The sequence below is a fragment of the Talpa occidentalis genome, unplaced genomic scaffold, assembly GCF_014898055.3.
Source record: "Talpa occidentalis isolate TD23 unplaced genomic scaffold, MPIMG_talOcc4v2.1 talOcc4.9, whole genome shotgun sequence".
Lineage (NCBI taxonomy): Eukaryota > Metazoa > Chordata > Mammalia > Eulipotyphla > Talpidae > Talpa > Talpa occidentalis.
Genome location: NW_023605305.1, coordinates 6,155,139 through 6,169,204, shown reverse-complemented (window position 1 = coordinate 6,169,204; position 14,066 = coordinate 6,155,139). Strand labels below are relative to the sequence as shown.

The window sequence follows — 14,066 nt, the reverse complement described above, 5'->3', positions numbered from 1 at the left end:
CACTGGACACACCCTGTCCAGGACTATTTGCCTAAAGTGTCTTTTCCAGATGACGGGAGGGCAGACCAAGGCTGGGTCAGTGCCCCCCTTGAGCACCCACAAGACAGACCAGCACACAGGGGCTCTGAGAACTCCGAGCTTTATTTACAAACAGGTCACAGCATCCCTCACCCGCTACCTCCTCACGCCCTACCCTGTGTCCCCAGGAAGGAAACAGGCCTGGAGACCACCTGGGAGGTGCGGCCTGAGTCACCCGGGTCTAGGCCGGGCAGGTCCGCCACCAGACGGGGAGGCTAGAGGCAACAGCAGCACTGTCCTCCACGTGACCAGTCCTCAGGGCTTCAGCCGGGAGGCGTGGGGCCGGGGAACCTGGGGTTCTGACCAGGTTGGCATGGGGGACGGGACTTGCGTTGGCAGGGCCTGGATGGTGAACAGGGAGGTCTCAGAGGGGGCAGGTCACCCCAGCCACATTCCCTTCTGAATCTCAGAGTTGGGGTTATCTTCCCGGTTGGGGTAGGGCAGCCAGCAGGGAATGGTGGAGCCTGGGGGTATGCCCGGGGTCAGAGTTGGGGGGCTGGGTCCCTGTAAAGAGATCCTGCAGTGCCCAGGGCTGCTCCCAGGAAAGCCCAGACCATACCAAGCAGGAAGGGCCCGTGGCTGACAGCTTCCGGTGCTGGGCCTCGGAGGGGATACAGGACCAGAGGTCCAGGCTCTTGGGGGCTGAGCTTTTCTCGGGTTTCGGAGGGAAGACGTCCCAGCCCAGCAGGCAGTGCTGTGGAGAGCAAGGGCTTCAAGTGCCTGGCCTAGGCAGGGAGCCCCCTGTGAGGGCATACCCCAGCGGGGAGCTGTGCCTCTCCTCACAGACTGGCAGCACCCCATGAGGGTCAAGGGGCCTTCTAAGCAGTCAGTGTCCCCCCAAAACTGAAGTACCCCCAGGGCAACTTGTGTCCAGCACTGGTCACCCCAGTATCCATTTCCTAACCCCATTAATCAGGCCCTGGGTGGAAGAAAGGCCTTGGACACTCTGAGCACATCCCCAGTGTGGGGCCTGGCCCCCAACATGGCAGGTGTTGACTCACCCAAGTCAGGCCCCTGCCACATGCCCGAGGAAGCCACTGCTGTGCCCACGTAAACTGACTCCTTGGCACCCCTTCTCTCCCCAACCCCAGCAACCCCACTCTCAACTGGGAATGGGTAGGGTCCCCACATCCTCCATCCTGCACAGGGGATGCACACCACCCGACGGGAGGGGCTGCAGAAGCCTAAGACTCAGGGTTCAGCGCCCCCAGGCCCCGTGGGGCTGCTCACCCGGGGCAGGGCCAGTGTGTCAGAGGCATCAAAGCTCTTCCGTCGGTGGATGTGGTGGCGGTACGGGGGCTCCAGGATCGACAGCGGGACGCTCACCCTGGGTGGGGGTGACACGGGGGCATGGCTGCCGCTGCCTCCAAGCCGGCTCCACCTCCCTCCTCAGCTGCAGCCACTCCCCCACCCTGGCGACCCACCACCCTCACTCCGTGTCCTGCCTGCTCTGGCCACTCACCTGACCTGTGCCGGACGCGCCAAGGTCTCAGGGCCCCGCTGGCCCCGGGGCAACCTGCACAGGCGGCAGGGGGCGCCAGGATCCGAGGGCACCAGAAACAGGCGCCGGTTGACACGGTAGCAGTACACGCCTGTGAGGCCATGACAAGCAGAGGGAGCGGGGACACATGGGAAACAGGGCAGCTGGGAAGGACACGAAGGCCACCAGGGAGGGGCGAGGTTGGGTGACAGGACCACCCTCAACCAGGGCTTGCTCCATCCTGTGGGGACACCAGGCCTCCCCCCGCAGCCTCCCTAGGTCCCTGAGAGTGGGCTGGGCTGCTCTGGGGAGAAGGGGATGACGTGCGGGGACGCTGAGAGTGGCTGCGAGGGTTGACACTCACACTGGTGCTCCTCCGGGACATCCCCTCGCTCGCGCAGGCCCAGGAACGGGGATCTGCAAGGACCGGGGGGGTGGTGAGCAGGCCTGGGTGTCGGAGGCCCTGAGCTGCCCTGCCCAGCCTCACCGCCCGCCCCTGCTCACCCCTGGTCACTGCAAACACACTCCTCCTGGTGGGCGTCCCGGAAGTTCCGCAGCTCCGAGAAGAAGGCCTCGGGCTTGTTGGTGACAGGAGAGCTGCTGTCCAAGGAGCCTGCAGTGGGCAAAGCGCCAAGACGGCCGTGTGGCCACTGACCAAGCCTCGCGGACGCTCTGCCCCGGCACCCCAGGCCCCGGCTCTGTACCCCTCCATGCTGTGTTCACAGCCAGGGGGACCCCCATGCACTGTGCTGTGTTTTGTCCCAATATCTGTCTACACTGCCACACACCCACTTGTCTGTGCAAGGAATAGTTATTGCTCCTACTGCGGGCCAGACGGTCACGAGTGCTGGGGAAAGAGCAGCGAGCCAGACAACGTCTGCCCTCACGAGGCTTAGATTCTAATATGGTGGCAACAGATGAACCAGTCACCAAAGAAATCTGTGCGACAGCAAGGCGTGGGGACACCCGCTGGGAGCAGAAAGGGCAGAGCCAGGGAGATGCGCAGGCAAGGGCAGGGTGGCAGGGGAGAGCGGGTGTATCTCGGCAGAGACAGCAAGGAGGAGAGAGCCGTGCGGACCTCCCAGGCAGGCGGAAGAGCAGGGTAAAGGTCCTGGGGCAGGCGTGTGCTGAGTGCCCTGAGGAAGCGGCAGGAGGCGCCAGTGGCTGCAGTGGAGTGAGGGGTGAGGCTGGAGATGAAGCTGGGAAGCTGGCAGGGATGGCTGGGGCCAAGGAGTGATGTAATCAGACCAGGAACCCCCCTGTGGCTGCTTCCAGGCTGGGGGAGCAGAGGAACCAGGTAGGTTACCGCAGGCTCCCTGCTGAAAAGGTAGCTGGATTCTAGAAAAAGGGTGAAGGCAGAGCGACCCGGATGTGCCCATGGACGGGAGAGGCACGGGAAGAGCACAGGAGGAGCGGCGCTGACGCCAGCTCACTGGCCAGTTACTGGGGACATGCGCTGCCACAGAGACAGGAAGACGCGAGGAGCGGGCAGGCTGGACATCAGGACCTGGACTGTGCACAGCTACCGACCTGCGAGTGTGGATCAGAGAGGAGGGGAGTGGGGCACAGTAAAAACGGGGGAGTACAGAGATCGTCAAAAGCCTCAGCACTAGGGGCCCACAGGGCGGGGCCCAGGGAGGAGTCAGGAGACTGAGCGGGGCCTTGGTGTCCCGGGACAGGAAAGCGGACCCAGCAGAGCAACTGAAAGCAGCAGCTGGGACGGGGTGAGGGGGGGTGAGGGGGGACGGGATAAGGGAGGGCGGATGGGGGTTGGGTGGGGGGCGGGGAGTGGCCGCCATGTCCCTCACTGCTCAAGGCCAAGTACGAGGAGACCGAGAGCTGGGCCAGGAGCCGACACAGCAGCTGTCACTGGAGACAAGGACCCTGCCAGCAGATGCCGGGGACCCCAGTCTGATTTCAGAAAAAGCAGGGCGGGGGGGGGGACTAGAAGCAGCGAGTCTGGAGAGCTCCTTGGGGGAATTTTGTTATAGAGAAAACGGGCAGTTTACTAGAAGTCAACGCAGGCTAACGGGAGGAATTTTCCAGCAGCAGGGGAATAACAGACGGAGCAGAGGAGACTGAAGTCGTTCAGCCTCTTGGCACCTCAGTCTTCAATGGGGTCGGTGATGGCGGCTCTGCATCCGATCATCACGAAGAATAAAGGAGGGAGCAGGAGGAAGGAGAGGAAAGCAGGCAGGCGGGAGAGCAGGCGGCACTCGGAAGAGCACTGTGCTGGCACCCAACAGGCGACCATCAGTTCTCACTGTCCCTCCAGGGAGACAGATGCTGACGGGGAAGGAAAGGACAGGAAGGGGCCTCGCCAGGAGCCGGGAGAGCCCGGGCAGAGCACACAAGCACTGGACGGACCTTAGGGGGGAGCAGACACCCAGAGAAGGGGGGCGGGAAGCTGAGAGATGGGTTTGGCCCCTGCGCCCTCTATATGTGACTTTATAAATAACTGAGGCCTCTGAGCCCCAGTTTTCTCCTCTGCACAATGGGGCAGGTGCAAGGGGGGCGGGGGGGGGGCGGGGCAGGCGCCTCCATCTTCCCAGACACGAGAAGCAAGGCAGTGAGCCAACAGCGTGGAAATCCTCAGGACAGGGCCTGTGTCCTCATCACCACCAAGTCCCACCCAGCAACCCCTCTGCCTCTGCGCAGTCACTCGACCTCTCTGTGCCTCAGTTTCCTCCTCTATGAGCTGAGGACCCAAATGGCACCGATCTCAGTTCCACACTCATTCCACAATCATCAGTTAAGGGCCTACCCCATGCCAGGCCCGTTCTGGGCACTGGCTTGGGCGCCACAGCAATGAAGACAGCCGGGCGCCTGCCCTAATGGAGGAACGAGGAGAGAAGCAAGGAAACAAGACGACTTCTGAGAATGAGGGAGCTGGAAAACATATAAGTGGCCGATAGAAGAGGCAAAGATGTGGGGGCAGAGGCCCTACGCCAACATGAGGGTTCCAGAAGGTCTATCACTTGAGCCGAGTCCCATCAGTCCTGGATGATGAAAGGGGACCCGTGGCTGGGAAGGTGGGAAAGCGCATTCTAGGCAGGAGGAGTAGCAAGTGCAAAGGTCCTGAGGTGGCCATGAGTGTGGCAGGCCTCCTTGTGACAAGCAAGGAGGCCAGCGGGGCTGGAGCAAAGAGGCCAGTAGAATATATGCAATAATGTGGCACCTATGACTCATTTATTCATCCAACCAATGCTGGGTGAGCACCATCTTGCTGCCTATCACTGGGCCACAGGCTGTCATGAGACACACACAGAAGGTGCTCAGCGTGGGGAGAGGAAGGCCATCGTGAGAAACAGCAGCACCCAATAGGGGCTCAGGCAGGTGCATAGGGAAGTCAGGGTGCAGAGGCCTCCGCCCCACTCCCGAGCATGGGGGCAGCCCACACCTGCAATCCAGTCATAGCCCAGGTACGGTCGGAGGCGCCAGTTCCGCTCAGGCACTGGAGATTCCTCCTTGCGGAAGGTCACTCTCGGCTGAGGAGGGCAGCAACAAGGGACGAGGTTTAGGCCAACAGGTTTGGGGGCCAAAGAGGCCTTACCTTGAGGACAGGATAGGGGACCCAGGGGCCATACAAGGCTCAGGAGCTGGAAGGTAAGAACTTGGCCCCTGGCCCCTCTATCTGTGACTCTGGAGCCTGGGTCTTCCCATCCGTCTAATGGGGCTCATCACCTTCCCCCCAGTCTGAGAAGGACACCACTTATCCGGCACCCAGGCTGAGCTGGGCGCCACTAACAGCATCTCTCAGAAGCCTCTCACAGGAGGTGCCCAGGAGGGCATCTGTCAAAAGGGGACGCTCCCACCCACAGGTGCCCCCTCCCCATGGTACCTTGGACACATTGCTCTGCTGAGCCAGGATGGACCTCAGGGCCTGTGCCTCTTGGGGCCCCTCCCGGGCCTGCTCCGTGGAAAGCTGCGACTCAGTCGAATCTGAGGTGGTCACCAAGGGTGCCGAGCAGGGCCTCGGTCCACCCAGGGACTCCCAGTGGTGGCAGCTGCCAGGTGGGAGATAGCTCTCCCCAGAGCTGGCCCCGCAGGGCCAGGATGTGTCCCAGGGGCCGCCTGGGTGGGTTTCCTCGGGGTAGGAGGTTCTCAGGGATGTCAAGGAAGTCTCCGGGGATGACGGCATCTCCGAGTTACCACAACTGCTGGAGTCTAGGCTTGACTGAACAGAGAGACCAGGTCACTGGGGCACAGTACAGCCAGAGGCCCCCGACCCAGCTGGCCTGCACTGGGCATATAAGCCTGGGTCCTCAGTCCACTCCAGCCCCAGCAGTGTCCCAGGCCAGTCTCTGCCCTAGCTGGGCCTCGGGTGACCCTGCGGCCCCCTCCTTGCCACCTGGGAGTTCCTAAGGTGCGCACCCACCTCTGACGCTGCCTGGGCCACCGCCCGCCGCACGGCCTCCTGGCCAGCCCACAGCTGCCTCAGAAGCTGCAGGTTGAGCTGCCGCAGCTGCACCAGATCCTCAGTCTCCCCCATCCCAGGTGTCGCTGTCGCTGACTCCTGATCGCAGGATGCCCTCAAGGTTGGGTTCTAGGCCCAGTTCTTCCACCTGAAGCCTGTGGAGCCAGGGGCCTGGGTTCAAATCCCCACCCTGACATTCCCTAACTGCCCATCCTCAGGCATGTTCCTGAACCGCTCTGCCTCAGTTTCCTCATCTGCCAAACAGATGACAAGAGAATCCACCTCTTAAGGTGGTTGTAAGGATTAAATGAGGCCATGCATGTTAAATCTCAATATGGTGCCTGGCACACAGTAAGTGTTCAATAAATCCCTATTATTACACCAGCCACAGTGTGTTTCCAAACAGGACGAAAGAGAACAAGCCCCTTTAACAACCTTCATTATGAAATCAGGCTAGTTTAATACGTGGAAAACAACCAAGGCAAGTCTACAAATGTAAAGAATTCTGTAACTTGTGAATCCAACACAACCAGGCTCCCCGAGGGCTCTCCTCTCTCTCCTGCCCTCCCTTCTGCCCTTTCCTTTTACAAATGAAGAAACCAAAGTTCAGAGATCTTAAACAATTTGCCCCAAGTCACACAGCAAGTGGCAAAGACAGGATGTGAACCCACATCGGACACCAGGGTCCGTGGCAGACCAGCCTTTCCCTAGTGGGGGAGAGGGGCCTGGAAGGTCTCCCGCTCTTGGCCTTTGGCCCCCCAGAGGTCAGGCTCAGGGACACACCGATGTTTCCAGAGGGATTCCTGTGGGTTGGGGAAGGGGCTTCGCACTTCCCTCAGCGTCCCTGGCTGACTCCTCCAACCAGAAACTCCAGCCCCCCAACACACGACATCACAGTCTCCAGACTGGGTGCTGGGCCATCCTACCCACCCCAGCTCCCCACTCCTCAGGCCTCCCCAGGGCCAACCGCAGGACCACAGCGGAGATGCGGGGCCACCCCCCAGCCCCCCACGACCCCGCAGGGACGGGGGGCCAGAAGAGGCGCGAGGCCAGACGACTGGCGGGAGGGTGCAGGCCGGCGGGGTGCGCCGGACGGGCGGAAGGCGCGTCCTGAGCTCTGCCCCAACGCGGGGAGCGCCGGGGGCCACCCCTTACCTCCAGGCCGAGGGGCCCCCTTCTCGCAGGGGTCGGGAGCAGCCCGCCGCCCGCACCCCGGGAGGGCGTTCAGGAGGGGCACGGCGGCCGCAGAGGTACCAAGGGGAGGCGGCGCAGGACCCCGGAAGGGACACTCGGGCTCCCCTCGCCTTCCCTCCGCGCGGTGGACGCGGGGCGCCCCGCCGAGCGCGCCCCGCAGCCGGCCCCGAGACGCCGGCCGCCCCGCCCCGCAGCCCCGCGCCGCCAGCCGGGACTTCCGCCCGGACCCCCGGAGCGTCGCGGCCGGGGGCGGGGCCTGACTCAGCCTCCTTGATTGGGCAGAAGCGCGCGCGCCCCTGCGAGCGTCACTCCGCGTGCCGAAGCGGCCGTTTCAGCATCGGGGCGGGGCTAACAGCGGAGCAGCAGCTGATTGGTCAACTTCCCAGGCCGCGCGGGCGCTCGACCTCCGTACTGGCGGGCCCCCCAGGGCGGGCTCCGATTGGTCGGCGCGGGGGCGCGGGCTACCCGGAATTCCGCGGCCGCAGTGTCCGAGGGTTGCCAGGGGGACGAGCGGAGTGAGAGGGCGGCGGGCGACCCAGGGTTTCGTACTTTCAAAAATTATTTATTTATTTATTTATATTTACTTATTAGATATTATTATTTATTATAAGTGTCTATGGCATGTGGGCCGCGTCGAGAAGCCCTGATACGGGGCACTGGGCGGCAGGGAATTGGAGGGTCCCTGCCTTTGGGAGGCCAGGCAGGGGGCAGAGGCGCTTAGAATCCAGTCTGCAAACACCAGTCGGTTTATAGGGAGTGCCCCCTAAGCGCCAGGTGTTTTTCCATATGCCAAGGCATTTTAACCTCATAGGTGTGTTTTAAGATGGGAGTTACCCCATTTTACAGGCCGAAAGAGAGGCCATGAGAAATGGACTTGCCCAGAACGTTCAGAAATCAGTCAATACGATGCACCAAATTCACAGCCAAAAAGGGAAAAACACCTAGACAGATACAGACTAAGCCACCAAGCAACCTCCAATTTTCTTACTAGTTGTGTTACAGGGCAGAGAGAAGGGCAGCCCTCCTCCAGGTCTCCTTCTGGCTCCATCCTGCTTCCTTCCTTCCTCAGTCTCCTCTGCAGCCTCTTCTCTCTGCTCAGCTTCACCCTCCTTTTGGGTGGGGCAGGGAACCTGGAACCTCCCCCTTTCCTGGGGACCCCCTTGTTACACTGGAAGCGGGAAGTGCCACAGAACTGCCTTTTACCTTAAGAGTGAGTAGAAGTTCCAGCATTTGACAAAATCCAAAATTTCTGACTTTTAAAGGTCTTCCAGGAAACTAACAAAAAGGGAACTTCCTTACCCTGATAAAGGCATCTAAGGAATGCCTTATCAGCATATTTCATCCAATGGAACTGAATGCTTTCCCCCCAAGATCAGAAAAAAGTAAGGATGTTTACTCTCACCATTCCAACATTATACTAGAATTCTAGCGATTTTCTAAAGAAATAAGTCATTTAGATTGGGAAGAAAGGAGGAAAGCTGTCTTTATTCACAGAAGGCATGAAAATAGAAAATCTCAAGAAAAAGTCTACCAAAAAGCTACTAGAGTTGTTAAGGATGGCAAGGTTGCAGGATAGAAGATCACTACACAAAATCAACAGTACTTCTATTAGCAGTAAGCAATCAGAAATTGAAATTTTTAGGATACTATTTAAAACAGCACCCAGAAATATGAAAATTAAATGCTTAGAGGTAAATCTGAAAAAATACACAAGACGACATGTCCATTAAAAATTATAAAACGGGGTCCTCCCTGGTGGCTTAGGGGTTAAGTCTCAGCACTGTCACCACTATGGCCTGAGTTCAATCCCCAGCCAGGGAGCTGATCCACATGGCACAGCAGATATCTCCTGTCTCACCAGCTGCTCCCCTTAGCAACATAGTTTAGTAAATCTGCTTGTTCTGCTCCCCACTCTAGTGAATCCTCTCACCCTCCCCCTACACCCCAGTTCTTCTACACACAAAAAATTGATAACTAAAAAAATTGTATAAAAAATTTATAAAATTTCAAGTGAAATTAAGAGTTAAATAATTGGAGAGGTACCTATGTTCATGGATTGAAAGACTCAAAAATTTCAGAATGTCAGTTCTCATAAATTGACCTGTAGACTCAATGCAATCCCCATCAAAGTCCCAGTAAATTCCTGAAATTCTTTTGGAAATGCTAAGGATCTAAGTAGAAAAAAAATTAATAAAATGTGAAAACAAAGAACAAAGTCAGATGGTCAACACTACCTGTTTCAAGACTTATCAGAGAGCAACAGTTATCAAGAACATGTGTATTGGCATCAAATTAGAGAAATAGATCAATGAAACAATAAAGTCAAAAATAGTCTCACTCACATAGGATCAGTTAAGTTTTGACAAAGGTACAAAGGTATTTAAGTGGAAAAGGGTTAGCCTTTTCAACAAATGGTGTAAGAACAATTAGATATCCATATGCAAAGAGATACCACAAAAAACAAGATTGTAAACCCCCTCTATGTTTTTAACACATGTAAATATTAACTAAAATGGACCTAATTGTAAAATCCAGAACCATAAAACTTCTAGATAAAACCCCCAGAGAAAATCTTTGTGACCTTCGATCTAAAAGAAGTTTCTTTTAGATTTGTTGAAAAGGATGTGGTGAAAAAGGAACTCTTTTAGTTACACTGTTGGTATGAGTGTCATCTGGGGCAACCATTAAGTAAAAACATCTGAATTTACCTTAAAAAAACTAAGAATGGAAATACTGTATGACTCAGCAACCCCACTCATGGGCATCTATCCAAAGAATATGAAACCATCAACACAAAAAAAACCATGTTCCACAATTAGCACAGGAATAATCTTTACAATAGGTAGGACACGGAAGCAGCCCAAATGTCCATCAATGGAAGATTGATTCAAGAAGCTGTGGCAGAATATGGAATATTATTCAGTCATAAGGAATAATGAAATGCAACCACATTCAACAAAATGGAGGGCGTTTATGAGAATGATGTGTAGTAAAGCGAGTCAGATACAATAAAACTAATACTGGCCATTTACAGAGCAGATTCAATGAAGTAAAATACTTAGAAAAACTAGCAGACATCAGTAAAACACCATGAGGGTTCTGAGGTTAATATCTCCCTCTTAGGAGGGAAAAGGACAAGGGGCTATAATGAATGGGGGTGGAAGATGTTAAGTAATGTTAAGTAAATAAAAATGTTAAATAGACTAAGTAAATAAAAATAGAATGGTCAAGAGCAAAAAGAAATTTCTTAGGTATTATACCAACTGTATGATCTACAGAAGAAAAAATTGATAAATTATAGACTTAATCAAAATCAATGGCATCTGCTCTTTGAAAGACATGGTTAAACAGGGGCCTCCCTGGTGGCTCAAGGGGTAAAATCTCAGCACTATGAAGCTATCACCAGCCATTGCAAGCATGAGTTCGATCCCCGGCCAGAGAACTGACCCATATGGTGCAGCAGACCTCTCCTGTCTTGCCCCCTGCTCCCCTCAGCAGTGTATTTGAGTCAGTCTGCCAGTTCTGCTCCCCACTCTTTCTCTGGTGAATCCTCTCACCCCCCTCCCTCCAAACCTCTGGGGCCTACCGCCCAGCTCTTGTATGCACAAAAAAAAAACATGGTTAAACAGATTAAAAAAACAGCCATTAGATTGAGAAAATATTTGCAAGAATTTGTATCTGCAGTATGTAAAGAACTCTCAAAATGACCCTGATTTTAAAATAAAAGAATGAGACATTTCACTAGAGCCAATAAGCACATGAAAAGAGGCTCAGCCAAACTCCATTCAGTATCTTTATCCACCATGAATGCGCTAGCACCAGCTCTCACCCAATCTGACTCTCTAGAGTCTTCTATTGCTCTGGGCTCCATTCACTAGGCAAATGTAAAATAAACCACAGTGAGATACCACTCTTTGACTGTATGTCTAAAATGATGGTGTATCAAATTGAAGACTCTGTATACCAAGTGTTGATGAAGGTGGGGGAAAAAACTATAATCCACATGCACTGCTGGTGGGAGTACAAAATGGTACAGCCACTTTGGATAACATTTCAGCATCATGTATCTTTAAAAATTAAATATAAATTTACCATATTACCCAACAATTCCAATCCTAGATATCTGCCTGAGAGAAATGCAAACATTTGTCTACACAAAGACTTGTACAAGAATGTTTTCTGGCAGCACTATTCATAATAGCCATAAAAAAATAAAATGACCTAATTAGTAAGTAGATAAACTAAATGTGGTGTCCTATCATGGAAACTTTTGGCAATAAAAAGGAATGAAGTACCAATACCCACTAAAATACAGAGGAGGGCCTCCCTGGTGGCACAAGGGATTAAGACACAACCTATGAAACTATCCGCAGCCACTGCAACACGAGTTCGATCCCCGGCCAGGTAGATACCCACATGGCACAGCAGACCTCTCCTGACTTGCCCACTGCTCCCCTCAGCAGTGTATTTCAGTAGATCTGCCTGTTCTGTTCCCTGCTCTATCTCTGGTGAACCCTCTGACCCCCTCACATCTCTGGCCTGTACCCCAGTTTTTGTATGCATAAATAAATCTTTAAAAAAATAAATAAAATATAGAGGACCCTCATAAACAGAATGTAAGTGAACAAAGTCACATGCTGTATTCCAATTACATGAAAAGACCAGAAAAGGCAAATTTATAGAGACAGAAGGTCCACTCATGGTTCCGTGAGTATGGGGTAGGAACAGGGAGTTACTGGACACAAGAGATTGTTCTGGAGCATTGGAAATGTCCTAAGGTCGGTTGTGGGGATGGCTGCACACATTTGTAAATTTGCAAAAATGATTGAACTGTACTCTTAAAATGAGTGAATGTTATGGCATGTAAATTTTATGGTGCGGCAGACCTCTCCTGACTCACCCACTGCTCCCCTCAGCAGTGTATTTCAGTTAATCTGCCTGTTCTGTGCCTCAGTGTCTCTGGTGAATCCTCTACCCCCTGCACTCTGGCCTGCACCCCAGTTCTTGTATGCATAAATAAATCTTAAAAAAGAAAAAGAACAGAAAGTCTTGGACCTTGCAGAGTTTATTTTTTTTTAAGATTTGTTTATTTGGGCATCCCGGTGGCGCAGCGGTCGAGCGCTGGGTTGCGAAGTTGCCCGCAGCCTCTGCAGCACTGGTTCGATCCCCGGCCGCTGGGTGAGGGTCCCACATGGCGTGCAGACCTCTCCTGCTGCGCCTGCTGCTCCCCTCGGCAGTGTACTTTGTCAGTCTGCCTTCTCTACTCCCCGCTCTGGCTCTGGTGAATTCTCTCACCCTCCCGCGCTTGACTGTACCCAGTGCTTGTATAAATAAATAAAAATAAATAAATCTTAAAAAAAAAGATGTATTTGTGCATACAAGAATGGGGGTACAGGCCTCCCCTGTGGCGCAGCGGTTGAGCGCTGGGTTGCAAAGCTGCCCGCGGCCTCTGCGGCGCTGGTTCGATCCCCGGCTGCTCCCCGGCCACCTGAGGAGGGTCCCACATGGCGCGCAGACCTCTCCTGCCGCCCGCTGCTCCCCTCAGCAGTGTACTTAGGTCCTTCTGCCTGCTCTGCTCCCCGCTCTGGCTCTGGTGAGTTCTCTCACCCTCCCGCGCTTCTGACTGTACCCAGTGCTTGTATAAACAAAACAAACGAACAAGCAAATAAATAAATAAACAAAAACATGCCTCTATTAAAAAAAAAAAAAAAAAAGAATGGGGTACAGGCCAGAGGTGCGGGGTGGAGGTGAGAGGATTCACCAGAGACAGAGTGGGCAACAGAGCAGGCTGATCTACTGAAATACACTGCTGAGGGGAGCAGCAGGCGAGACAGGAGAGGTCTGCTGCGCCATGTGGGTAGCTCCCTGGCTGGGGACTGAACTTGTCTGCAGTGGCTGTGGACAGCTTTATAGGTTGCGTCTTAACACCTTGCGCCACCAGGGAGGCCCCTTGTAGAGTTTATATTCCAACAGATGGAGACACAAAACAAACGTGTTAGATGACTGCTATGGAAAGCAAATAAATGGGCACATGCTGCAGGTGGAGGGAGCTCAGAAGTGCCAGGGAGGAGGGAGGATTGACTCTGGGTAGGCCCCATGCAGCGATGTTCAGCAGATTGGGTGGTAAAGGGGGTGACTAGCTGTGGCTACTTCTGGAAGGATGGGCAGAGGCAGAGGGCGCAGGCCCTGTGGAGTAGTGACTTAGCAGTTCCCAGAAGAGCCAGGAGCCAGCGTGGCTGAAGCAGAGGGAGCCGGGCAGTGAGAGGCACCCAGGGTAGCGTAAAATCTGAAAGGCCCGCAGTGCTTGGGCCTGGGCCTGGTGGGACAGGGAGCCGGAGCAGTGAAATAACGTGAGCTGAGTTCTCCCTTAGTCTACATCCTGGGCACGCTGGCTGTGGCCTTGAAACCAGCACTAGCAAGGGGGAGGGGAAAGGGGAGGGCCTGGTCAAAGCACAGACGAGATGGAGGGGAGAGGCGGTCAGGGTCTAGGTACCCTCTGAAGACAGAACGAGGTCGGATGCAGACACTCCAAGATGACACCCCGCGTTTGTGGCCTGGGAATCTGGAAGGATGAGGTTGCCCTCCACCGGGAGGTGGGGTGGGGGCCTCTGAAGGGACGAGCAGCGCAGGCAAGATGGTGCCACAGCCCAGGGGCCAGGTGTGGCAGGCCAGGGAAACGATAATCCCGGCCGCAGCAGCCACCGAGGCCCCTTCAGATGAGAAAAAGAGAAAAGGTCACAAGCGAGTTCTCAGAAGGCAAACTAGGTGGACCAGTGTGAGTCACTGAAGTGAAAATTGAATGGTTTAGAGATATGGCGAAATCTGTCAAGAAATCACTAGAGATTTCCTGGTCCCCAACGATCAGTTACGTCTGCTGTTCTTAGATTCCTTCCAAGA

The 14,066-nt window shown here is 54.6% G+C and overlaps 1 protein-coding gene across 2 annotated transcripts; it reads right to left on the bottom strand.

The window, feature by feature from the left end:
• Nucleotides 1-103: 103 nt before the first annotated feature.
• MIIP (migration and invasion inhibitory protein) lies at nucleotides 104-7,300 on the bottom strand. Of its 2 annotated transcripts, none has more exons than XM_037500272.2 (10): nucleotides 7,131-7,300; nucleotides 5,937-6,130; nucleotides 5,400-5,735; nucleotides 4,959-5,046; nucleotides 2,063-2,171; nucleotides 1,923-1,975; nucleotides 1,541-1,670; nucleotides 1,309-1,405; nucleotides 638-772; nucleotides 104-420 (listed from the first exon to the last, which is right to left on the bottom strand). In XM_037500272.2, exons 2-10 carry the CDS (start codon nucleotides 6,048-6,050, stop codon nucleotides 334-336), a joined length of 1,149 nt encoding a protein of 382 aa, XP_037356169.1. In that variant the 5' UTR covers nucleotides 6,051-6,130; nucleotides 7,131-7,300; the 3' UTR covers nucleotides 104-333. The 2 variants fall into 2 exon arrangements, with proteins under 2 accessions (XP_037356169.1, XP_037356170.1); XM_037500273.2 differs by lacking the exon at nucleotides 7,131-7,300 and adding an exon at nucleotides 6,759-6,952.
• Between the last annotated feature and the right edge of the window lie 6,766 nt (nucleotides 7,301-14,066).